Raw genomic sequence first — 25,887 nt, forward strand, 5'->3', positions numbered from 1 at the left:
TTTTAAAGAAGAGAACACCAATCCTTCTCAAACTCTTCCAAAAAACTGAAGAGGAAACACTTCTAAACTTTTTACGAGACCAGCATTACCCTGATACCAAGCCAAATAAGGACACTACAATAAAGAAAACTACAGAGCAATATCCCTAATGAATACAGAGGCAAAACTTCTCAACAAAGTATTAGCAAACCAAATTCAACAACATATTAAAAGGATTATACAGCATGACCACATGAGAGTTATCCCTGGGGTGCCAGGTTGGTTCAACATCTATAAATCAATAAATGTGATACATCACATTAACAGGATGACACAACAATACTTCAAACTTGCTAAGAGATGAGATCTTAACTGTTCCACCAATAAAAGGAAATGAAACTTACGTGACAGGACAGAGGTATTAGCTAGCCCCGCCATGGAAATCATATTGCAGTATATAAATATATCACAACACATTGCACATCTTAAATTTACATAACATTTATGTCAATTATATCTAAATAAAAATAAAGCTATTGTCAGCTTTTAGCTTTAAACCAGAAGTATATTACTGAAATAATGACTTTCAGAAAAAAATAAAGGTATTTCATTATATATACATACACAGCACTTCCAAGTTCTGATAGGTCAAAATGCCATTATTACTTTCTCTCAGTATTTACTCTGGAACTTCCATGGTAACAAACCTACGACTCCCGAAACACTGCCTCTTGAGGGGTAATGGTTACCTTGATCCAAAACACCTGAAGGTGGTTACATCTGAGGAAAGCACCATATTGTTTAGACCTTAGAAAATACTCAGCACCCAGTGTTTTTATAACGGGAATCATAAAATGATCTTTCCCTCCGTGGAAAACACACTGAAGGAATAAATTAACCACTTTTCACAGTTCTTTCAATGCTGTTAGGAAACTTTAAGAGATCAACAAGTTAAACACAGGCTCACAGCTGCTGATCAAAGGGAAACTTCCGTTCTATGATGCAACACTGGCCACAATAACACCTCACAAGGGGACTAAAAAAAGCCAGAGAGATCTAAACTCAGATCCTGACCTTGCCTAACTCACAGGTCAGGGTCTCTCAGGCCTCACTTTCCTCACCTACAGAATGAACAGTTAATTCAGTCAATGTTGGCTGAATGCCTACTATGTGCCAAACCCTGTGTTAACAATGGAAGTTTGTTATTCTTGTCTTGAGTAAATAAAACCATGGTCCTAGCCCTTACAAAGCTCCTAATCTTGTGAAGAGACAAAGAAATGCAACATGATATACCTGCTATGAACAAACTGTTATGCCTGGGCTAATTTAAAAAGGCTGCAAAGAGGAAATACATTGAGCTGAGACCTGAAGAATGAATGAGTTGCTTAGATGGAGATTATGGGTATTCCTGGAAGAAAGAACAGACCGGCAAAGACAGGAAAGAACAAGAAGACAGAGGTGTAGAGGATGCACAGGGACATAAACTTAAAGCTTTATAGGCCACACACTGGAACATGACCTTGAACCTTATGGAACACTAAGGCTCCTTCTGCACCATGACTCTGGAAACTGACTGTAGCCCAGCCAGAGGAATCCTACTTGTCCGCCATTTCATCTAAAGCTGGTAGAGTCTTTCAAAGCAAAAACGTTTGAAAGCAAGATAGCCATCTAAGTGTTGATGCTGACATGAAATCTAAGGCCTCACTTAACCGATAAATTTTAGGACTAGCAATTTCTACTGTCATGATAACATTCTAAAAGCAAGATATATGACAAGTGATTGACTACTATGGTTCTTTAGCAAATGCACTCTGTAAACCTGTAGGTATGAAAATTATCAAAGATATTAAATTTACATGCCCTCCAAAAAGACTTTTTCATCCTTTGTTCAAATAAAGTGTCGCTCTCTTTACTCTAAATATCGATTAGATAAAGAGTATTAAGTCCCATTTACCTGTGTTCTGCAGGAACAGGGGGTGGCCAAACAGCAGGGTCTCTAAATGGTTCATCTTGACAGGAAACGGGAAAATCGGGGGGCTTGTCGATTTTAAAACTTTCCAACGTGCTGACAATACTTTTAACTTGTTCATATTCTTCCAATAATTCCTGCCGAACCTTAAAAAATATATAGCCTTTATACCAGAAACGGTTTCAAGTTTATATAAATTGTAAATAACAAATCATTATAGAATGCAAATTTAATGTTGTTCAAAGTATACAAAATTAGTCATTAAAGCATATTCAAAAAACAAAGTAGATAGGAGGGCAGGAATTTAGTCTGAAAGAAGCCATAATTATAATACATACTTTTTCATAGGGGAAGTGGCTATGTATCTTCGTAATGGAATTTTATTTCTACCAAAGAATTGCTGACCATTAACAATTTGAAATAAGCGACAAAGTCTAATAAGTTAACCATTCCCAGAAATCTGTGTAATGCTCAATCTTTTTACTATATTTATAAATAGCTTCCAAAAAACTGTCAGCCAAAATTTTGACCAGCATTTCCTACCTCCAGTATCACTAAATATAACATGCCTGCCCTTGATGAGCATCTGAAAGCTGGAAGTGGTATTACACTATGAATCACCCACTTCTGATTTTTATTTAAATTCACCTCAAATCTGAATTCTTCTGGCCTTGTTTAAATTCTTTCAAGTGCTGGGTAAAGTTGACTTTGAGCTTAAAAGCAAGGCTTTTCCTATAGTTACAAAACCTCACTGAGCACCTACTATGGGGAGATTCTTGTGTTTTCAAACTTGGAGCAAAACTGATTTTCAAAGGCAAACAGATAAATAGATTGAAAATTACAATTCTTAATTTTTTAACCAGGAAGGACATTTTACTATAAAGCAGAACTTAAGAAACTTTCCCTCATTTTTACCTTGAATTATAGAAAAGACCAAATAAAGGAACTTCAGAACCAAAGAAAATCCTAGGTAAAATTGAACTGCTCCTATATACAATTACATGCTATACTTGGAAAAACGAAATTTCAGAACTTAATGAAAGAAACATAACAGAAATATCTGAATAGATATGGCCACTATTTAACACAATTAAGAACGTGTCAAAAATATTTCCGTGCTAGATTTATAAAACACTCTTATCTGTGGCTAGTGTGCAGGATAGGAGAAAACTGAAAATTTCAACTTGAGTTAGAACAAGTATATTGTTCTCACACACAACATAATCTGGTAACACTTAAGTCAGAAAGTAAGCCAAATTTACCCTGAAAACTTAGAAAAACATCAATTTCTGACTAGTGGAAAAATTAGAAGAAACATTTAAAAGGCATTAGTACATAAAATGGAAACTTCAAAGAAATGCTCGACTTTGTACTTTTAATTTTAAAACAATTTCAAGTTTTAAGAATAAGTGGAGAAATTATAATTCAACTTTTTTATTAACTATACTATTACATAATTTAGTTGTATAGTCAAGAGACAGCAAATATAATGGTTTTCTTATTAGATTACTGATTCCTTTGTATTTGTAACGAGTCTTTCAAAAGAAGAAACTTTCCTTTAAAAAAATTGTTTTTCAATTACAGTTGACACACAATTATTATATTAATTTCAGGTATACTGCATAGTGGTTAGACATTTATATAGTTTTATGAAATTGGTCAGAACTACATGTAGATATGAAAGGGTAAAGTAGCAATACCTTATTTCAAAAATTTGTATTCACATACAATTAGGCCACTGATCATAAAATTTTTTTAAAAATTGAAAGTAGATTCCATTAAAATTAAGTGTCTTTGAAATATGTCTCATGAAATACGTTATCAAAAATATATAAAATACTAACTGGGCAAGAGAGACAACTATTCAGAGTTCATTTTAAAAGCATCTCAGTATTCTGACAAGTAAGAACTACTAAGGGCATCTCAAGCTCTAATCTTGCAAGTACAACAGACGCCGGCCCTTGCCCGCGGACACTGTCATGTGGTCTCACCTGCTGCCATTTGCCCTTCACGGCCGGGTCTCTGACTGACTGGCAGTGTCTCTGAATTTGCTGGATCACCCCTTGGTAATACACCATCGATGAGTCATAATTTCCAAGAAGCGCATATTCTCTTCCTTTCTTTGCATTGTCACAAATCTCAGCCAAATTCATATTCTTTCAAAGACCTAAACATAAAATATAATGACTTTTTAGCTGATTTTAAAACTTTATTATTCTTTAAAATACCTGCTCAAAACTAGTTTGAAAGTCAAAGTGGTTCTCTCCTTCTTTGAGGTTATCTGAATGCATCTTTTGGTACTGAAAGTTTCTAATTTTCGCAGCACAGGGAGATCACAAAAGAACACCCAAGGAGATAATAAGAAGAGAAATTACACAGCTCTGAACTATTGATTTATGTTACAGGTTCTAGTTTTCCTTGCTCATTTGTAATTACCACAAGCTGTAATAATAGTAATGATGAACTTGCTTTAACTTCTTTCAATTTATTCTTGACAATGTAGAAACATAAAAATATCACACATTTTCCTCTCACATCAATTAAAACTGCAGAAATTAGTTCACATTAAAATTTTTTTGGCCTCCAAGAACAAAAAGTCATAGTAAAGGAACACTCTTAAAAGGAACAGCCAATAGTTGTCCATGCACCATTCATACATATTTAATGTCCCCTACAACGTGAATCTACACAAAAGCCTGAATCAAACTACCTGAGCCCTTTTTGTTCCTCAACTTGTAATCTTCCATCATGCTGGCACTCACTACAGCTTTTTGTCTGTGAAAATAACTACGTGTCACTAATCTTTTCCCTTCTACAAGATGCTAGACCATCATCTGAACCTCTGGCTTCCACCAAAGCCCCCCGTTCATCATTCTGGCCTTTCTGCCAGGCTTTCCATCATCTGCCAAATCGTGCCAGGCTTCTATGCAGATACTTTCCACCCAAGACGATAAAGAGCAGGAAGTCCAGACACACAGAAGAATGATGTCCTGACAAGGAGTCCAAACTGCCCTACTCTTACTACCTACAAAAGCAAGCCAATGAACTCACTCAGAGGGAGTCAAGTATTTCTCTGTGCCTCCCTGCGGGTATTAAATTTTGGTGTGGATAGTTTGGCTCTCCCTCTGTGCCTCTTATCTATTCTAAAGGGGCTCAAAAACTTCCTCACAACCACATCTAGTTGTAGGCATTTTAAATGACTCCAGTACGTTCTTGAAAACAAAGCTGCTTCCTTTATGTGTTTTGGCATATTATAATATTATTTGCACCTTCTTCCAGCACAGGTTCAATGGCAGGGAGTTGAGAATACACTGCAGCAAACAAGTTACTATTTTTACATGGTAAGAAATTCCAATGTTCATTAGACCTACAGAATACAGAGCAACCATGGAAAGCATCTTCTTCAAATTAGAAGAGTAACAAAAAGCAATAAGGTCTTATTACAATGAATGAATGAATGAATGAATGAATGAATGCAGCAGAAACAAAGCTGTTCCATATATTTTCTTTTTTTGCTGTTTTGTCTTTGTTTAGAAAAGTATAATGAGATTTTAATAGACTTTAATAACACTGGCTTTAAATAGACTTTCAATGTATCAGTAAGCCTAAATAACTAAAGCAGTATGGTACCAGTACATGAATTCACAGAGATCGATGATCAGTAAAGTAATATTCAAACAATACAGTGAATGTTTAAATAAAAAAATTTTATTACAGTAAAAGATACATTGCCATTAATCCCCTTCTAAATAGTCCCCCTCGCTTGGAACACACTTATCCCATCATCTTGCCACTTTCTGAACCAGTTCTGGAAGTCCTCTTTCGTGAATGTCTTTAGTTGCGCTGTCATGGCTGCCTCGATGCCCTGAATTATTTTGACTTTGGGGAAGAGCCAGAAGTCACAAGGTGCCAGATCTGGTGAATAAGGTAGATGAGGACACACTGTAATGTTTTTGACAGAAATTTCCATACCAGAAGTGATGTGTGACATGGAGAGTTGTCATAATGGATGATTTAGGGCACACTTTAAAACACACCTTCCCTCAACCATAGCTCACACCAAACTGACTGCACCCAACAAGCTGAAACCTGTCACACACTGCTACTAAGGTTCGACGCTCCGTTGCCCATATTGAAGATCCCTGCCTTTCCATTGGGTGCCACTCGGCAGCGGCATTCACCATGTTTTGATCACAATGGAAAGTCTCCATGTCACAAACCACTTCTGGTACAGCAATTACTGTCAAACAAAAACACTATGGTGTGTCCTCATCCACCTTATTCACTGGATCTGGTACTGGGCTACTTCTGGCTCTTCCCAAAGTCAAAATAATCATGAAAGGTAAACATTTTGAATCGATTCAGGACATTGAGGCAGCCACAACAGCACAAACAACGACACTCACGAAAGAGAACTTCAAGAACTGCTTCAGAAAGTGGCAAGAACGATGAGATAGGTGTGTTCGAAGTGAGGGGGAGTATGAGGTGTGACGATTAAGTTCGTGAACTTGCCACCGAGCACTTACACTGGCAGCGCTGTACAAACAATTAGGGAAGGTCTCACAACCTTGGTATATCAATGTCTCCCAGTTGTGTTTATGTCTACGAGTGGCGGTGTCTTGTTAAGTGGCGTTCATTATTGTTGTTGCATGTTTTTGTTTTTTTTAAATGATTTTTTTTTTTCATTTGGGAATATTGGGGAACAGAGTGTCTCTACAGTACCCATCAGCTCCAAGTCATTGTCCTTCAATCTGGTTGTGAAGGGCACAAATCAGCTCCAAGTCCAGTTGCCCTTTTCAATCTTTAGTTGCAGGGGGCACAGCCCACCATCCCATGCAGGAATCAAACTGGCAATGCTGTTGTTCAGAGCTCACGCTCTAATCAACTGAGCCATCCGGCCGCCCCTGTCGTTGAATGTTTTTGTGTGCCGTCGCAAGAATGTCTGAACTTGAATTAGAGCAACAAAGAAACATTAAATTTATTTTTCAACTTGGCAAGAGTGGAAGTGAAATGAGGGACATGTTAGTCCAAGTTTATGGGGATAATGCCATGAAGAAAAAGGCAGTGTAAAAATGGATTGAACGTTTTTCTGAGGGGAGAGAACATGTCACTGATGAAGAGAGGTCAGAGCAGCCAGAAACGAGCAGAACTGACAAAAACATCGCTAAAAATTCATCGAATTGTGCATCATATTGTGCGTCAAAATCATTGGCTGTGAGAAGCATAGCAGACGAAGTAAACATCGATAGAGAAGGTTAGGAAAATCTTAACTGAAAATCTTGGTATGAGAAAGGTGTGTGCAAAAATGGTCCCAAAGGAGCTCACTGATGAACAAAAGCAAAGGGAGAACTGAAATTTGCCAAGACCTTTTGGAGAGGCAAGACAATGTTTTGGGCCATGTTCTCACTGGTGATGAAACATGGGTGTACCAATATGACCCTGAAACAAAGTGTCAAAGTTCACAAGGGAAGTCAGCCAATTCTCCACGACCAAAATTGTTCCATCAGTCCAAATTAAAGATTCCAAATGATGTTGCTACCTTTTTTTGGTATCAGAGGGATTATTCACTATGAATTTGTACCAACTGGACAAACAGTTAACCAAGTTTACTATTTGGAAGTGCTGAAAAGGCTGTGTGAAAAAGTTAAGACGCCCTGAACTTTTCTCCAACTATTCATGACTCTTGCATCACAACAATGCACCAGCTCACATGGCACTGTCTGTGAGGGAGTTTTTAGCCAGTAAACAAATAACTGTATTGGAACACCCTCCCTACTCATCTGATCCAGCCCCCAATGACTTTGTTCTCTACCTGAAGATAAAGGAAATATTAAAAGACATTTTGATGACATTCAGGACATCAAGGGTAATACGGCAACAGCTCTGATGGCGATTCGAGAAAGAGTTCCAAAATTGTTCTGAAGGGTGTCCTATGTGCTGGCATCGGTACAAAGCTTCCCAAGGGAAGTACTTCGAAGGTGACTATAGGGATATTCAGCAATGAAGTATGTAGCACTTTTACTAAGATGAGTTTGCGAACTTAATTGGCAGACCTCACATTTGAGGGGAGTTAATGGCAATGTGTCTTTACTATAATAAATTTTGTATTCAAACATTCACTGCACTGTTCGCTCATACCATATATATGCAATGTAACATATACGCAGTCGGACAATTAAGTTCGTGAACTCATCCTAGAAAAAGTGCTACATACCTCACCGCTGAATATCACTACGGTCACCTTCGAAGTACTCCCCTTGGGAAGCTATGCACCAACACCAGCGCCTAGTCCACCCTTCAAAACAATTTTGGAACTCTTTTTCTGGAAAGGCTATCAGAGCTGTCATATTACCCTTGATGTCCTGAATGTCATCAAAATGCCTTCATTTCAATATTTTCTTTATCTTCAGGTAAAGAAAGAAGCCATTAGGGGCCAGATCAGGTGAGTAGGGAGGGTGTTCCAATACAGTTATTTGTTTACTGGCTAAAAACTCCCTCAGGATAGTGCCGTATGAGCTGGTGGATTGTCATGATGCAAAAGCCATGAATTGTTGGCAAAAAATTTCAGGTTGTCTTTTTCACGCAGCCTTTTTAGAATTTTCAAATAGTAAACTTGGTTAACTGTTTGTCCAGTTGGTACAAATTCATAATGAATAACCCCTCTGATATCGAAAACGGTTAGCAACATCATTGCAACAAGTTCGCAAACTTCACTGTCAGACCTCATACATTTTAGGGGTATGATAAAAATATGATTCACTTGTACCTGGAGCACTAGGAAGGGGTTAGGGCAGAAACCAGAATAAATTCAAACATGGCCTGGAAAATTAGTGCCAAGAGTCAAAGAGGACTGATTCTAGTAAGTAGCTAATTCAAATGAAAAAGGGTGTTTTTTTAAATTTAATTACTGTCAGGGTCCACATACATTTTTTAAAGTCATTGTGAAACAAAAGCATTAATTCTGCTAATATGTGCAAGTACACAACTATGCAGAACAAAAACATCTTGACATAAAGCAGGAGTCGGCAAGCTTTTTCTGTAAATGACCAGACAGCAAGTTTTTTAGGTTTTGAGGGCCAATAGGCAAAACTGAGAATATTATTCAAGTGTTTATATAATAAGACAAAATTTTCCACAATTTTTATTGATGAAATTTAAAATAGTAATAAGAGTTGAGCACAACTTTTTGTAAAACAGGCCTACTAATAAGAATGGACTCTTCTGGCGGGGGCAGGGGATAATATTTCATTTAGTTGGGATTCAAAGTTAATGTTCCCTGTCATCAAAATCACTTGTAAATATTCATATATTAATGCTGCTTTTTAATAAGATTTTATGAATTTCATGTCTGAAAATGTCTTTTTACTCAGATAGGTACTATTACATACTGGTATCAAATCGCAAGCATACCATTTCATTCAGCATATTCTTGTTTAAAAGGGCATTTAAATAATTTATTCTTCTCTTGATACTGTGTCTTTTCCATGTCATTACATCGCAGATTAATCACTTCCAACTGAAGGTTAAGTGCAAATGCCTCAATTGCACAGTTAAATGGATTCTGTAATATGCAAATTTCTTTTGCACTTGCATAAAAGTCTGAAAAATGCTGCTGAAACTGCAGTTTGAGCTCAGAAAATACATCTACTGCAAATCTGGGGCTGGGGGAATGGAAATCTCACTTCTTTGCTTTAACTTTTGACAGCATGGAAAGCTACATAAAACAGCTTGATATCACCTGTAATTCAAACATCAGTTGGCATCGAAACAACTTTTAGATTTGCATATAAACACTGTTTTGTCTTGTAATTCCAGGTTGACTCACATAAAGAACATTAGCAAGTCTGCAGCAAAAAAAAAAAAAAAAAAAAAAAAAGATTTCCAAAGCCATTCAATGTTTAATAACAGTGGTTGAGAGCAGTTCCTCTCATTCAGAAAAATTGCAAATCAGTCCTAAGCTCCGAAGATTGCAATATAACTTTACCCCTCACTGCTAAGCCTCTAGTCAGGATATTTAGCTTCTGACAAAAATCCATGGAACTGGCAATGGCTAAGTCCACAAGAGCGACACTCTGGAGTCTTGAGATACTACTGGTTCTGTATCACCTGACAGATTCAAATATTCTCTGCAAAATACCTGCTAATAAATAAAAAAAAAACGAACAAACATAGACTTTAACCACCTCACATTTTCACAGCTTTGTAAATTTGTTCACCTAAGCCTTTTTCTGTCCTACACATATGTTTACCACCATAAGCTGTAACACATCTTAGCAGATTCCACTTCAGGTTGTACAGAATTAGTGTTTTCTCAACTTTTTGTTAAGTATTCTTTGTTGTAGTTACTCTATGAACACTATTCATCAAAACTCACTCTTTGATAACATCAAACTCAGCACTGACTTCTCAAATAGATAACAGTTGAGCTGTATTGTTAATATCTTATCAATTCACTGGCAGCCAAGGAAAACCACTCAAAATCATTTGCCTTTTTTTTTTTTTTTTTTAAATTGGCGAATATTGGGGAATAGTGTGTTTTTCCAGGCCCATCAGCTCCACGTAGTTGTCCTTCAATCTAGTTGTGGAGGGTGCAGCTCAGCTCCAAATCCAGTTGCTGTTTTCAATCTCAGTTCCAGGGGGTGCAGCCCACCATCCCATGTGGGAATTGAACCGACAACCTTGTTGTTAAGAGCGCGCGCTGTAACCAACTGAGACATCCGGCCACCCCTTGCCTTGTTTTTTAATTGACTACTGATGTCCTCAACTCTTTCAGCAACTGTTTACACCAAAAGGCTGTCTTAAACAAATTTATTTTCTCCAAACACATTTCTTTGGCTGCCATAATCAAACACAATTTAGTTAAGTCACCATCGGTAAAGGACTTCCTTGCTTGGCTAAGAAATGAGACACTCAAAAACTTACTGTGGGTGCAGACTGATTTTTGTTTTTTAATTTTGTAAAGAAATTATGCTGTGATAAAATATTCCTTTTGAAGTTTTCTATTTTTTCCGACCATTGCTTTCCTGTGAGTTGAAAATATTGTGATGCATGATTAGTCTGGTCACGTCGGTGTATACTGTATTTCTTCAGCACAACTATAGTGTCACTGCATAATAATCACAATGCTTTGTCATCTAATTTGACTATCCACACTCCAGTGTGCTTTAAAAGTGTAATACGTCAAGTCCATTTTTCTCACCTTTTCTTGTTTTCACATGAAGGGTATGTGCTGATATTAATTACATAAAAATGTCAGAATACAATGATATGCATGGCACTTGAAACGTGATTACAGTGTACCAAGTGGCAGTGCACAGCACTGAGTATGCCACAAAGGCTCTGTCACAACTACTCAACTCTGCCGTTCTAGCAAAAAGGCAGCCATAGACAGTATGTGAACAAATGAGTGTGGTTGTGTTCCAATAAAACTTTATTTATGGACACTGATGTCTAAATTTCATTTAATTTCCACATGTGACAAAATAGTACTTTTTTATCTGATTTTTTTAACCATTAAAAAAAATGCAAAAACCATTCTTACTTCTTGGGCCATTCAAAAACAAGTGGCAGGCGGAATATGGCCCCCAGACTGTAGTTTGCCAACTCCTGCTTTCGGCTTCTATCTTAAGAATCTAGAAAAATAAAAGCAAATTAAACCCCAGAAGAAGTAGAAGGAACAACACAATAAAGTTAAGAGCAATAACCAATAAAATAAAACCAGAAAAGCAATAGAAAATTTCAATGTAGCCAAAAGCTGGTTCTTTGGAAAGGTCATTAAAATGGATAATCCTATAGTAATATTGGCCAGTTAAGGGAGAGAGAAAATATAAATTACCAAAATCAGAAATAAAGAGAAGCTACCATTACAAACTTTAGAAATATTAAAAGGAAAAACAGGGCTTAATGAAGTGGACAAATTCTGTGAAGGTCACAACACACCAAAGCTTACTCAAGAAGAAAGAGAGTAATTAATCTGAATAGTCCTACAGCAATTGATGAAATCCAATTTGTAATTTAAAATCTTCCCACCAAAAAAACAAACAAAAAACAACAACTCCAGATCCAAATGGCTTCACTAGTGAATTCTTCCCTATTTAGGGAAAAAATAAAATCAACTCTAAACAAACTATCTTGAAGAAAGAAGCAGCAGAAAAACTTCTAACTCATGTTTTAAGGCCTGCATTGCCCTAATACCAAAAGCAGGCATTATAAGAAAATAAATTTACATACCAATATCCCTCAGGAACATAGATACAAAAATCTTTAAATTTTAACTAATCAAATCCAGTAATGTATAAAAAGGATAATGCATTATGACCAAGTGGGGTTTATACCAAAAAACAAGGTGTTTTACATTAAAAAACCAATTGATATAATTTTGAGACCAGAAATGAAAGATGATCATCTCAATAGATGCAGAAAAAACATTTAACAAAATTCAACACCACGATAAGAACTCTTAGCCAACTAAGGAACAGAATTTCCTAAACCTAGTAAAGAGCATCTATGAAATACCTACAGCTAACATTATATTTATTGTGAAAGACTGAATGCTGTCCCCCAAGATCAAGAAGAGTATGTTTGCTCTCACCTTTCTATTCAAAATTAGAACTAGAGTTTCTAACCAGTGTAACAAGGCAAGAATAAACTAAAATGCATACCAACTGGAAAAGAAGTAAAACTGATTTTATTTAAATACAACATGACTGTTAATGGAAAAAAACCTAGGGAATCTACAATAGCGACAAGAACTAAAAAAGTGAGTTTTTTAAGGTTGTAGAGTACAGGTCAATATAAAAAAATCAATTATATTTCTACATACTAACAATAAATAATTAAAAACTAAAATCAAAACAATGAAATGATTAAAAATATGAAACACTCAGGGATAGAATTAACAGAATATATGCAATATCTGAACACTAGAAATTACCAAAAACTGCTAAGGGAAATTTAAAATGACCCAAATTAATGGACATATAGTGTGTGTGTGTGGGGGGGGGGGCAACTGTGAACTGAAACACTCAATATATGGGTAAGATGTCAATTCTCTTGAAAGTAATCAATAAGAGTCAATGCAATCCCGATCAAAATCTCAACAGCCTTTCTTATAAAAATTGGCGAGCTGATTCTAAAATTTATATGGAAATACAAAGGACATAGAATAGCCAAAACAGTTTTGAAAAACAGTAAAGTACAAATTATACTATCTGATTCCAAGATTTACTATAAATTTACAGTAATCAAGACAGTGTGGAATTTTTCAAAAAAGGGTGCTGAAACTACTAGATATCGATATAAAAACAAAACAACAAAAACCCTGAACCTCAACTCTTAACCTCACATTATAAACAAAAATTAACTCAAAATGAATTACTGACCTAAACATAAGAGTCAAAACTATGAAACTTCTGGAAGATAACCCAACTCAAGGTTTTGGTTGTTTTTGTTTTTCATTTTGGGTTTGGTTTGGTTTGGGGTTTTTTGCGACTGTTTCCCAAGCCCCAAGTTCCACAGGGCAACACATAATGGCCCAGGTAACATCTACATATGCAGTAGGTTGCATTACAGGAGAGGAACCCTAAGTTTAGGGAAATCTATTATATTGAACAGTATGCATACCTACCCTTTGTTCCAAAGGAAGATACTCTTCGCTTTCTTCCATGGCTATAAGCAAGCCTAACTGTTGCTCTGGAAGAGGATACTGTATCTACCTTCCAAGGCTGTTGTTCAACTTGGGATCTCCTTACATCCTGGGGAAACCCTTTGCCTCTTCGATGTTGAATCCTTTTTTGTCTATCACGTCTTTCTTTTTCTTGGTTTACTCCCTTACGTATGGAGCACATTTTCCATAGATCGGAGGTAAAGTTTTTGATCTGTGCATGTCTGAAAACATCTTTATTCTATCCTCACACTTCAGTGATAGTTCAGCTGGCTCCTGAATCCTAGTTTGTAAATAATTTTCCTTCAGAATTTTGAAGGCATTGCTCTATTACCTTCTAGGTTTCAATATTAAGTTGAGAAGATGAAATATACCTGTTTTTTGCCGTTTCTACAAATCTGCAGGATCTTCTCTTTGATACAAGCTTTCTAAAATTGATGATGTGCTTTGAAAAAGAGTCTATTTGGGACTTTCAATCTAGAAATTAATGTCTTCCAATTTTAGGAAAATTTCTGAATTATTTCATTGATGATTTCTTTCCATTTTTTTGGTTCTCTCTTTCTGGAAAACTTTTATTCAGGTATTAGATTTCTGAGCTTGGCCCTCTAATTTTCTTCTCTCTTCTCTCCTATTTTTCCATCTTTTTATCCTTTTGTTCTACTTTCTTCAAGATTTTCTCAACTTTACATTCTAACCCTTCCTAGAATATTTTTTCTTTTGTATCTTATCATTGAGGTATGTAGCACATAGAGTGCACAAGTCTCAAGTGTGCAGCTCAATGAATTTTAACTTCAGATACACCCAGGTTACGCGTGGACGCGACCCATCTCCACACCTCAGAAGCGTCCTTCATGTCTCCCTCACAGCTAGTACTCTCCTAGGGCAATTACTATTCCGACCTCTGTTATTGATGAGTTTTGCCTATTTTCTGTAAATCAGCTTTGAGGTATCATTTTCATACAATGAAATTCACTAATTTTATGTGTACAATTTGGTTTCTTTCGAAAAATGTATACAATTGCATATCCACCATCACAGGTGACATACAGAACATTTCCATCACCCTGGAAAATTCCCTCTTGCCACTTAGCAGTCACTCCTCACCCTGCCATGCATTCTTCTGTTGGCTTATCACTATAGTTTTGCTTTTCTAGAATGTGACATAAGTAGAATCATACAGTATATATTCTGTTGTCTGACTTCTTTCATTTAGAATGCGTCTGAGACTCAACCATATTGTTGCACGTATCAGTAACTCAATGCTTTTTATTGCTGAGTACTATCTTATTATATGGATATATTTAACTTGTTTTTCACTCACCTGTCCTCCAAAAGGCACTTAGCAAAAACAAATACAAAAGTATAGGATATATCCTTGACCCAGACTTCCTAGTATTTCCACTGAGGTTACAACTAAAATTTCAAGGTACAAAAAAATAACAATTCACCATAAGGGAAGTATAGTAGATACTAAGTATAGTAAAATTAATGTTGTTATCTAAAGGTCTTGATAGTCTATTAGTCACTATAAAATAACTATACTTAAAAACATAAGGATGAGACATGAATAGGCAGATACAAAAAAAGAATCAAAAAAACTTCTAACCAACTAACGGTGGCTAGATGGGAGGTGGGCTGGGGCGATGGGGGAAAAGTAAAGGGATTAGGAAGCACAAATGGGTAGTTACAAAATAGTCACAGGGATGTGAAGTGCAGTATGGGGAATATAGTCAAAAATGTTGCAAACCTGTGTATGGTGTCGGATGGGTGCTGGGCTTGCTGGGAGGAATCACTTCATAAGTTGTACGGATGTCTGGCCACAGTTTACACCTGAAACTAATAGCGTGTTTCCCCGAAAATAAGATCTAGCTGGACAATCAGCTCTAATGTGTCTTCTGGAGCAAAAATTAATATAAGACTAAGATCCTGTCTCATATTAATTTTTGCTTCAAAAGACGCATTAGAGCTTATTGTCCGGCTAGGTCTTATTTTGGGGGAAATACGGTATAAAATAGAACTGAATGTCATATACATATGGTCACAGGTTGTAGAATACAGCATAGGGAATATAATCAACTGTATTATGGTAGCTATCTACAATGCCAGATGGTAGTAGACTTGTTGGGGTTATCACTTAGTGAGGGATAGCAATGTCTAATCATTATGTTGTTTTGTATACCTGAAATTAATTTAAAAAAAGACTTCTGGCAATAAAAAATATAATCACTGAAATTAAAAACTTAGTGAACTGAGAAAACAACAGATTAGACACAGAGGAAAGGGGACTCAATAAACCAGAAGATAGAGCTGTAGAAATTTCCCAGAATGCAGCATATAAACATAAGTAAGCAAAGACAAGAAATGCAGACAGTAGAAGAAGATGATCCATCATGTCTGTTATGAATTTTAGAAGGAAAAAAGGAAAGAGAAGCAATATTCAAGCATATAGCAGCTAAGAAATTTCCATCATCTATAGAAGACACTTAACTCTCTATTTCAAGATCACCAAAAAATAAATCTACACCTAGAGACAACGTAGTAAAACTGAAGAACGCTAAAAGCAAGAGAAAAATAATATATTATCTACAAAGAAAAAGTAATATATTGACAGCTAACTTCTCAAAAGGAACACTGAAACCTGGAGGCAGTGGAATATTTTCCAAGGGCTAATGGAGGGTATGAGGGGAGAATGCCAACCTAAAACTGTATACCAAATTAAACTATTCAAATGTGAAGGCAATATAAAAAATTTAAGACAGAAAAACCTGGGTAGAAATCCAGGAACCACAAATTTTTAGTTGTGACCTCAGGCAAATCATGTAATTTCTCAAGACCTTGGTTCTACATATATAAAATAGGGGAAATAATATTAAATATCATAAGGTTATTGTAAAAATAAATGTCATAATGGTAACATTATTCCCAACACATTTACTCCACACTATTATTTTACTCCACACTCAACATTAATAGAGGTTTGGAGCAGCTTAAATTTTTCCTCAAAAAATGTCAAGAAGTCAACTGACTCAAATATTCATTATAAATTCCTAGATGCTATACCATAACTTTAATTATGTTTATCTGTAATCTTGAAACATAGAGTTTTTTTAAATCTCCTTCATTGTAAATTAGAAGAGTTTCTAGGTCTTCCAAAAGACCAGGTTATATCTAAAGAAAGCGTAACGATTTCAGCAATGTCTAATATTTGACAGTACTTCTATTATTTTGAGTTTATCATGTATTCAAAATGAATTCAGCATCTTCTTGCAATATTTATTGCTGAACTGATACACTAATGTTGCACTACACAAAATGATCCAAGCAGTATCCTCAAGGAGAGTTCTATGTTCAGAATAAAAAGAAGAGCTCAGTTCAAGTTCATGTCCAGACCAAGAAGAAGGAATAGTGCTTCATTTGGTCCTAGATAATTATGACTTTTCTTTTTCATAAATCAGATCTATATGTCACAAAGCCCTGGTTCCAACCAACCTCTCCAGCTACATTTCCAAACACACTCTTCTCTCCTTTAAATCTAGACACACACACACGCACACACAAACACGCACACACAAGCACACACACGCACACACAGCTTTCTCTCCCAATATGCTTGGATTTCTATCTGATACCAAGACTAAGATGTTTATTTGGAAAAACTGAAAAGTAGCTTATATCCAAAACCCAAAACTGCTTAGGATGTCACTAAATAATTCTTTTTTAATGAAATCATATTTATAACTCCTTTGTCTCCACTGTCTAATGGTTTTTAAATGGGGAAGAAAACATTTTTTTCAAACTAAATCTTTATGTGAGTGATATCTAATTCAGTTATACTTGTAATACATATGGGGCTTAAGAAAAAAAATCTGCTTTAAACTATTTTCAGTTTCACGCTTCTATATTCCTCTCATATTGCTTCTTTTTTTCCGAGTTGTAAATTCCTGAAAGTAGATAGTTATTTTAGAAATACTGAAGCAGCCTGAACTATAGCAATGTGAACAAAATAACACTAGTTAAAACAGTGGTAGCCAAACAACAAATCAATTTGATTCTTAGCATTTTGTACCACAGTGAATTCCACCAATGTCCAGGCCTAGATATACTGGCATGTCACGCGGCTTCCGCTGAGTGCAAGATCCTGAGGCCTAGCTGTCGGCTGTTTTCGAACGTTTCAGAACTCGAGGATTACATTCAAAAACCGAGGTACCACTGTGTATACATATATAAATTATATAACATGCATATTATATATTATATATATATATACTATAATATTCACTATAATATGTATGTATTGTATATAACATATATTATATATAATACATGTATATTATATATATAATAGTAAATATTATAGTAAAATAAGACCGGGTCTTATATTAATTTTTGCTCCAAAAGACGCATTAGAGCTGATTGTCCAGCTAGGTCTTATTTTCAGGGAAACACAGTATATGTATGTATATAATGTTTATCCAAAGTCCACTTTATTTTATGCAATGATTGCTACAGATATACAGATACAAGCAATTAAAAAAACACATAGCCACAACTTCTCAAACTACTGCATCTTGAAGTACGTTTTAATAGCAATAAATTAATGTATTATGTGACTACTAGTCACCAAAACAGTCAACTTTGGAAGTCACAATGCCTCCCACTTCTTTCTCTTTGTGTTGGGTTATATTCTCAAGGACTGTACCTTGCCATGAATAATGGAGAATATGACATATTTACAAACCCAGAGATAGTAACAGGAGCACGTCTGCAGCAATGAAGACTTTTCATTCGTTTCCTTACCTGAGCTCACTTCTCAAATACTTGAGAAACAGAAAAATAACTGTCCATGCAACATAAAAGAATCTAGACAGATAATTCTAAGAGCCTAAATGTTTCTCAGAAGTAACCACCCACAATAATTTCTGCCCATGTACTAAATTCCACTGGCATCTTTAAAACATGACAAAATGACGGAAAATGTTCATTATCTGCCACTCTGTCTCAAGATGGCAGCTTAAAACTATAAGTTTTAAGTGAATAAATACCCTTTTTGCATGAAAATAATAGTGACAACAATTACAGAACACTTACTCCACATCAGGCAATGTGATGAGAATGGCTTCCTACTCATTATCTCATTTAATCCTCACCACAATACTAAATAAAAATGGTTACCCTCATTTCATACAAGAGGGGATTGAGGCTTTAAAGAATTTTTCTTTTTTTTCTTTTTTTTTTTTTTTTGGCTTTGAAGAATTTAACTTGCCCAGAGCCTGGGTTTGAATCCAATGTGTCTGACCCAGAACCTGCACCGGTGGCTCATTATACTCTACTGCCTCAAATGCCTTCAAAATACATCACCTCCTTCGAAGTTACAAAGCTAATCAAAAAATGAAAAGCTTGTAAGTAGAGGTGAAATACAGAATGCATTTGGTTCTGGTTGCCTATATAGTTGTCTATTGCTCCTTAATTTCAGTGTTTGGAATAATGTAACAAAAAAACCTATCAAAACCCTATCTGCTTCATATTACTTTATCAAGAAGTCTTTAGACAAGTAATTTTATTATCAAATCCATTGACTCATGCATTCATTATCCAATCTACACTATTTGGAAAGCATCTATCCCATCTAGCTAATAGCTACGTATATGTAAGAAACTAGGTAGGGCCTGTGGATTTACCAACATAACTGAGTTCAAAGAATATAAAATAATGTATAGGAATTAAGAGCAGTGTAAAAATACCTATATTCACACCAGGAAGTATGTGTTAAATGCCACTTTCATCCATATTCTCCCAGAAGTAGGGAAGCAAAATAAAACACAAACTGCTGATCCCCTCATTCACTCCCTTTTCCTATCAGTATCCGAACGGCCAAGAAAAATGAAAAGGGAAAATCATCAAAAAGGAAAGGACACTGAAGTATAAAGACACTCATGGGGACAGAGGAATAAAAGAGAACAAGATATTGAAATACAACAAAGTTCTATTATTTGTCCCTGCAACACGTGAAAATTATGAACGTTAGAAATGAAATACATTATATACTTAGGAGACTGTCTCGTTAAAAGACACGAGAGTGAGCATTCCACCACTAAATGTTTCCTGAGCACTGACTGGCTAGTAAGGTTCTGTGAGAGAGGGGCCAGATCTTATTTGTGTATTGTCAGGTTTGCTGCAATGTTTGACAGAGGTGCACAATGTTTCTTGAACTGAAATGCAAGGCACAGGTGCTTGATAACTGTCCGCATAATTCTCATTCTAAAGAGTTCTAGGATACCTTGGGAAGTAAACACAATGGGTGGTAACTAAGCACAAAACACAAAATAATACAGACATGATTATAAACTATAAAAGTGTTTACAAAAAATATCGTCACGCCAAAAGAATGTCAGAAAGAATAAAAATTTCAAACTAACGTTCACTAAAAAGTGAGGCTTAATAGACTGCTTAATAGGAGTTAAAATACTAACTTAAAATTACAAAGTTAGAAAGAGACTTAGAAGGTCATTTATTTCACCTCCATACCTTCAAACAGGACCATAATCAAAGCATCCCTAGCAAAAGAAACATATTTAAAAACATCTAGTGGAGATGAAACAACTTGGAAAACTATTCCACTTAAAAAATAACTCTCATAAATCTATGCCTTATATTTATCTAGCAAATGCCTACACAGACCTGATTTCTACGAGGTATTCGAAGGCATACTTTCACACGGCCTGCCATCTGTAAGTATAGTTATCTAGGAGAGGATGTATAAAATGATGCTGAGTACATTAAAATATATACACATTTTCATTTATAAACAGATGCTCAAAAATTAGTGAAATCATAATGTAAATCAGTCCAGAAATGAGATCTGGTCAGACAATCAAAGAAGTTTAAAGCTCTGGGGCTCTCCAATCACACAGCAGAACTCCCCGCTTCTCTGAAGATGAAACCAAGGTAAAGTCGTTGCTACTCTTTACGGTCTAAAACTAACATTTCCTAGTGCTTCAGGAAGCCTCATTAAAAAGAACTGATGAATCCTTTTACAGACCAAATCACTGTTTTGTAATGTAACCACTACCTGACCTACGTGCTTCCTATGTCACGGAAAGTCCCAGAACACATGGCCTTTTGTCAAACAGAAATGACAATCCCACCACATTTTTGGTAAGGAGGGGAAGAGAAAGGTCTCCAGTTACTGAGCACTTAGGGTCACCTCCATTAAACCACCTAATCTTCCCAACAACCTTACACAACAGACAGCACTTCCATCTTTTTGATTGGGGCTACAGGTGTGGTAACTTGCCCACGGTCACACAGGAAAGACGCTGTAGTTCCAGAGCTGATGGCAGAGCCACCGGACCCCTCCCACTGCACCACACTCAGTAACTGACCCCTGGAGAATGTTCTTTATAAAATACCACGCACATGTTGAGAAAGTCAAGTACAAAGCATCAATCCACACGCTCTGTAAGGGCCTGTGTAGGCTGACCGTGATGTTTCCACAAACTAGACAAGTGTGGGGTAAATGAATGAAGCGCTGAGGACTGGTGCCATCCTACGCTCCTGGCCAGCAGTTCTGCTCCTCAGTGGCACATGAGGCTATTGCGTTCCTCGGTGTTAAGCTCTCCCTTAGTAAATCAATCAAAATGTAAGGAAAACAACCATGCAATCTCGTGTTTTGCTGTCACTGAACATTACTGAATTCTAATCTCGGCTCAATGAAACAATTCTTACTGGTCCTAGCTCAGTCCCCTTTCCACAGTGGCTATGCCACGTCCCCACCATTCTCCTTTCCTAACCCCAACCTCCTCTCTCATCAGTTGACCTTTATTCCCACCTACCTCTTAGAGCCTAAGCTTTGAACTCTCTCACCTTTTACCACCCACCCTGTATGTGTTCCTGTCTATTCACCTCTTTTCTTCCTTTTTCTGGGCATGTCTTCCTATCAACATTAGCACACAGCCTGGAAACACAGCTAGCACTTGGTGGACACAAAATATAACGAGTTAATTCCAGACATTCTCTCACCTTGCTCATCCCATCCTTCCTGTTTTCCAGGGCCTCTATCTCTCCTCTCTCTTCATCGCCTACATCTTCAACCATTTCCTCTGTATTGGCTCTTTCCCTAACAGTTTGCCAATCTTAACAACAACAAAAAACCCTACAAACCTTTTTTAGTTACTGCCTCATCTCTTTCTTTTCTTCATAGTCAAGCTTCCTTAAAAAGAAGTGTGACTGGAAATTTTATATTAAGGAAGTAATGTCAATTTTTTAAAATTTCGATATGTATTTTTAAAACAATCCTTAACTTTTAAAGATATTTAAATAATTACAGATAAAAAGATATGATGTCTGAATTTCCCTTTAAAATAATCCAGTTGGGGAGCAGCAGTTATAGATAAAACAGAATTGGTTATGTGGTCATTCTTCAAGCAAGCTGATGCCTACATGGGGACTCAGTATTCTATTTTCTTTTAATATGTATTATTATGGAAAATTTTAAACTTTTTTTTTTTTTGCAAAGTGTAGAAATGATCTGTAGCCACCAAATCAACCCCCTGGACACACCTCAATCTTTACCTTATCACACTCTCGGAGGCACACCTCCTGCTTCTTGCATTCCTTCCCTTTTGTCATTTGTTACACACGCTCTCTCCAGCTCTTCTCCCTCTGCCTCCTAACCTCTCAGTATCATGTGTGAGCTCTTCTCCCACTTCCTCTCAAAAATGCCACACACACACACACACACACACACACACACACACACCATGAATGCTACTGCTTTCCAAGAGTTCCACATTCAAACTTCTTCCTTTTTCATTTCTACACATTCTTCCTACGGTATTTGGGCTAGTCCATTCCCTCTTATAACTTCACTACTTATCTACGTGCAAACCTCGACCTCTAGCCCTGAGCTCTCTCCTGGATTCCTGAACTCCAGATCCAAACGCATCCTTACCTGAACACCCCACAGGAACTTTGAACCAATACTCAAAACTGGACTGACCTCTCACCTATACAAAACGCTGCTCCTCCCCGTATCAATCAATGCTTTCACTGTCCTATCACTCATCCTAGCAGGAAAACTAGGCAGCAGTTGTCTTAGGGTTCCAAATCTTTCGAGCCCCCAATATCCAAACTCTTACTAAGTCACATCAATTTTACCTCTCAAATATTTCTACAATCCATCTTTTTCTATAATCCTCACTGCATAGTTCAGATTGTCTTTCTTTCTCTACTGGACTTTTTTTTTTTTTTTCCTAAGACTGGTTTCCCTACCACCACTCTCCTCTCTTAGGTCCACTCTCCACTCTGAAGCTGGAATTTTCTTTTTAAAATACAAACCCAACGACACTACAACATTTGAAATTCTTCAATGGTCACCACATGTTAAAGAAAAATTCTAAATTCTTTATCATGGTACGAAATACTTTTTAAGATGTGGCCTCTCTCACTACACTGCAAGTATTCTGGGATTCAGTTATGAGAATGGCCTAGGGTTCCCCAAATGTAAAACACTCAAATCTATCCTAATAGCATGTTGTGCCATCGCCTAGAATGATTTTCCTTTCCACTGAAAGCTTTCTCAACTTTCTTAGCACAAGTCAAATGTCACATCATAGTGGAGACTTGCCTTGATCTCCTTAGACAGAATCAGGCAGGACCTTTCTACCAGTGTGTTCAGAGAATGGCATCAGTGGTTGAGATCGTGACTTAGATGAGTTAGACCCACCTGGGTTGAAATTCCTGGTTCACACCTTATCAGCTATGACTTTTGGAAAGGTCTCTAAGTCTGCGTCCTCACCTCTAAATGACAGTAGATACTTCACAAGACTGCTGTGAGGATTCAATAAGGGGCTGCATATAAAACATGCCCCACAGTGCCTCCGAATAAGTAGTCAATAAATGTTAGTGTTATGTTACTGTTAGTTCCTACTCTGGCTCCTATAGCAACTTGCACCCACCTCTGTCACACTATTGTGATGACATGATGCCCAAGCAGGGCACTCACTATCTTCCATCCTCTCTTTATTCCCACCACCTGGTATAAGGCCTGGCACAAAATCGGTTCTTAACAAACCAAATCCCCATACTATATAACAGAAGGCCTCAATTATTTTTCTAATAGTCTTACTAATAAACCTACTTTCCATCTCCTTGTACAAAATTGCTACTTTAAGTAAAATGTACAGAAGCCAGCTTCATTTTAATTGTGAGAAAAGGAACTTTATACTGACTTTATGTTTTTTCGTGTTTAAATACACACACACACACACACACACACACACACAAATAAGCCCACAATACTACCAATAACTTTCCAATATACTATATAACATACCAAAATTTCTAGGATGGTTATCTATCTAATTGAAAAAACTTTACAGTCATCAAATCAAGGCAGGTTTTGTAAATCTGTGTCAGCTTTCTTATCACCAGGGCCTGACCCAACTCTAGGGACTGAAGTGTATTACACAGCATTAAAAAAAAAAAAAAATTTAGAACATGCCATTTTTCATTCTGAAAACTGCTCCTGAAAAACAATAGGAAAATCAAAGAAAATAATTATTACTACCCAACGCTTTAAAAAAAAAAAGAAAAAGACAAGTCTGTACTTTAAAATTACTACTATAATTTAAAGTTGAACTAATCTTCAAAATAGAATCAAAGTATGTGTAGGCAATGTTAAAGCACGTTGGGGGGAGGGGGGTACAAATTTTGCAATTCTGACCTTCAGTAAATAAAATGCAAAAATGCAAAACGGTAAAAATACCAGATACTACTATATAATAGCACAGCATCTTTTATCTACTTCTACATTTTACCTTTAAACATCAATGTCCTCTGGGTAATTATTAATTAATGGGTTTAACATGCAAACACCTCTGGGCCACTTCAGAATTAACATGATTAAATATCTAGAAATAAACGTATCAGGGAAAGGCGAAAAGCCTGATAAAATACAGCTTGTCGGGTCTCACATCAAATGTGTGCCATACATACGGTTCTGCACCGAGAGGCAGCAACCTGGGCGGGTCAGAGGAGCCGCAGGCCCGAGGCCCTGCAGCGGGGGTGGCTGCTCATCCTCGAGCCTACGCGGGGTGGTGGCCCCGCCGGGGTGGGGCTGAGCGCTGCAGCCAGGGCGGGCCCGACGGCGGAAGGGGAAACCAAATCTCACCTCCACTTCCCTTTCCCAGCGCACAGAGCCCAGTTCCGCGACCACCCAAGAGCCCCTCACCACAGAGAGATTTTTTCTCTGGGTGCGCTCAAAGTTTATCGGTCTTTCCCAGCTATCCGGGCCGCCGGGCTTTGTAGTTCCCCCATCCAGGCCGCCCTGCCAAGGCCGCGAGCCGGAAGAGCAGCCGAACTACAATCCCCACAATGCCCCGCGAGCATCGGCCTCCCCCCCTCCCGCTGTTCTCCCCCTCCCCGCGCGGTGGCCGGCGCCCGAGGACCCGCAACGGGAGACGGGGTGCAGCATCAACCTAGGCACCCCTCCGCCTGCTCTCCCGCTCGCGCCGATCTCTTTGGGACTCATTACCAGGGTGCCGCAGGTTGACCGACCGTTGGTGACGCGGTCAAAGTGGGGTTGGGGCGGGCCCGGACCGCCGCCGCCGCCGCCGCCGAGTCCGTTAATTCACGGCGTGCGTGAAGAGGCGGTGGCGTGGCGTACGGTTGCCATGGCAGCGCGAGCCGTGCGGTGTGGGCGGTGCGGGGCCTCGGAGTCAGCTCGGGGGAGGAGCCTGGGAACCTCGCCTGCCTGCGGGGGAAGGGAGGCGCGAGGGTTCGTGTGGAGAGAGGGCGAGGTGGCGTTGAAGAGGACGGGTGACTAATTGAGCGCTGGGGCTGCCTGACCAGCACGGCGGAGGCGGCCAGCGCCGGTGGTAAGACGCCCGTGCTGTTCCCGCGGTCGAGCGCCTCGATGCAGCTGGATGCAGAGAAAAGGGAGCTCCTGCAGGGCCCCTCCCGCCGCCCATCAGGCCTCACCACCGGCTCCGCCCCAGGCCTATTTGCAGCCGGAGCCGCCTCGCTTTGGGCTGCTCGCGGGTCTAATACAATTTGCACTCCTCCACACCTCCTTCATACCATTTTCTGAGCAGTGGGAGACAAGGGAATCATTTAGTAAGATGGAATGCCTATGCCCTTTAGGAAGATTCAGGAGGTTTGAGAACTCGTAAGGAGCATCAGTTTTAGTTGCATTTTGATCTATTATAGTTCTCAGGGCGTCTTTGGGGACGCTCCATATTCCATACCATCTCAGAGATGCTGTGGTGTGTGAAGAAAC

General features: G+C 37.8%; 1 protein-coding gene across 11 annotated transcripts in view; it reads right to left on the reverse strand.

Annotated features, from left to right (window-relative positions):
• The window catches only part of KATNAL1 (katanin catalytic subunit A1 like 1), an 81,373-nt gene extending 56,075 nt beyond the window's left edge, over window positions 1–25,298 (reverse strand). The window contains exons 1-4 of one of the 11 annotated variants that reach the window (XM_019736479.2): window positions 25,144–25,297; window positions 11,490–11,580; window positions 3,940–4,115; window positions 1,934–2,094 (exon numbers count right to left, since the gene is read on the reverse strand). In XM_019736479.2, coding sequence (XP_019592038.1) covers window positions 1,934–2,094; window positions 3,940–4,101 — 323 coding nt within the window. In that variant the 5' untranslated portion in view covers window positions 4,102–4,115; window positions 11,490–11,580; window positions 25,144–25,297. Of the gene's footprint in view, window positions 1–1,933; window positions 2,095–3,939; window positions 4,116–11,489; window positions 11,581–13,574; window positions 15,499–24,427; window positions 24,564–24,583; window positions 24,754–24,780; window positions 24,937–25,143 lie in introns of those variants that run through there. The other 10 variants (XM_019736487.2, XM_019736484.2, XM_074330071.1 and 7 more) reach the window with 10 other exon arrangements.
• Between the last annotated feature and the right edge of the window lie 589 nt (window positions 25,299–25,887).

Source organism: Rhinolophus sinicus, linkage group LG04, assembly GCF_036562045.2.
Source record: "Rhinolophus sinicus isolate RSC01 linkage group LG04, ASM3656204v1, whole genome shotgun sequence".
NCBI lineage: Eukaryota > Metazoa > Chordata > Mammalia > Chiroptera > Rhinolophidae > Rhinolophus > Rhinolophus sinicus.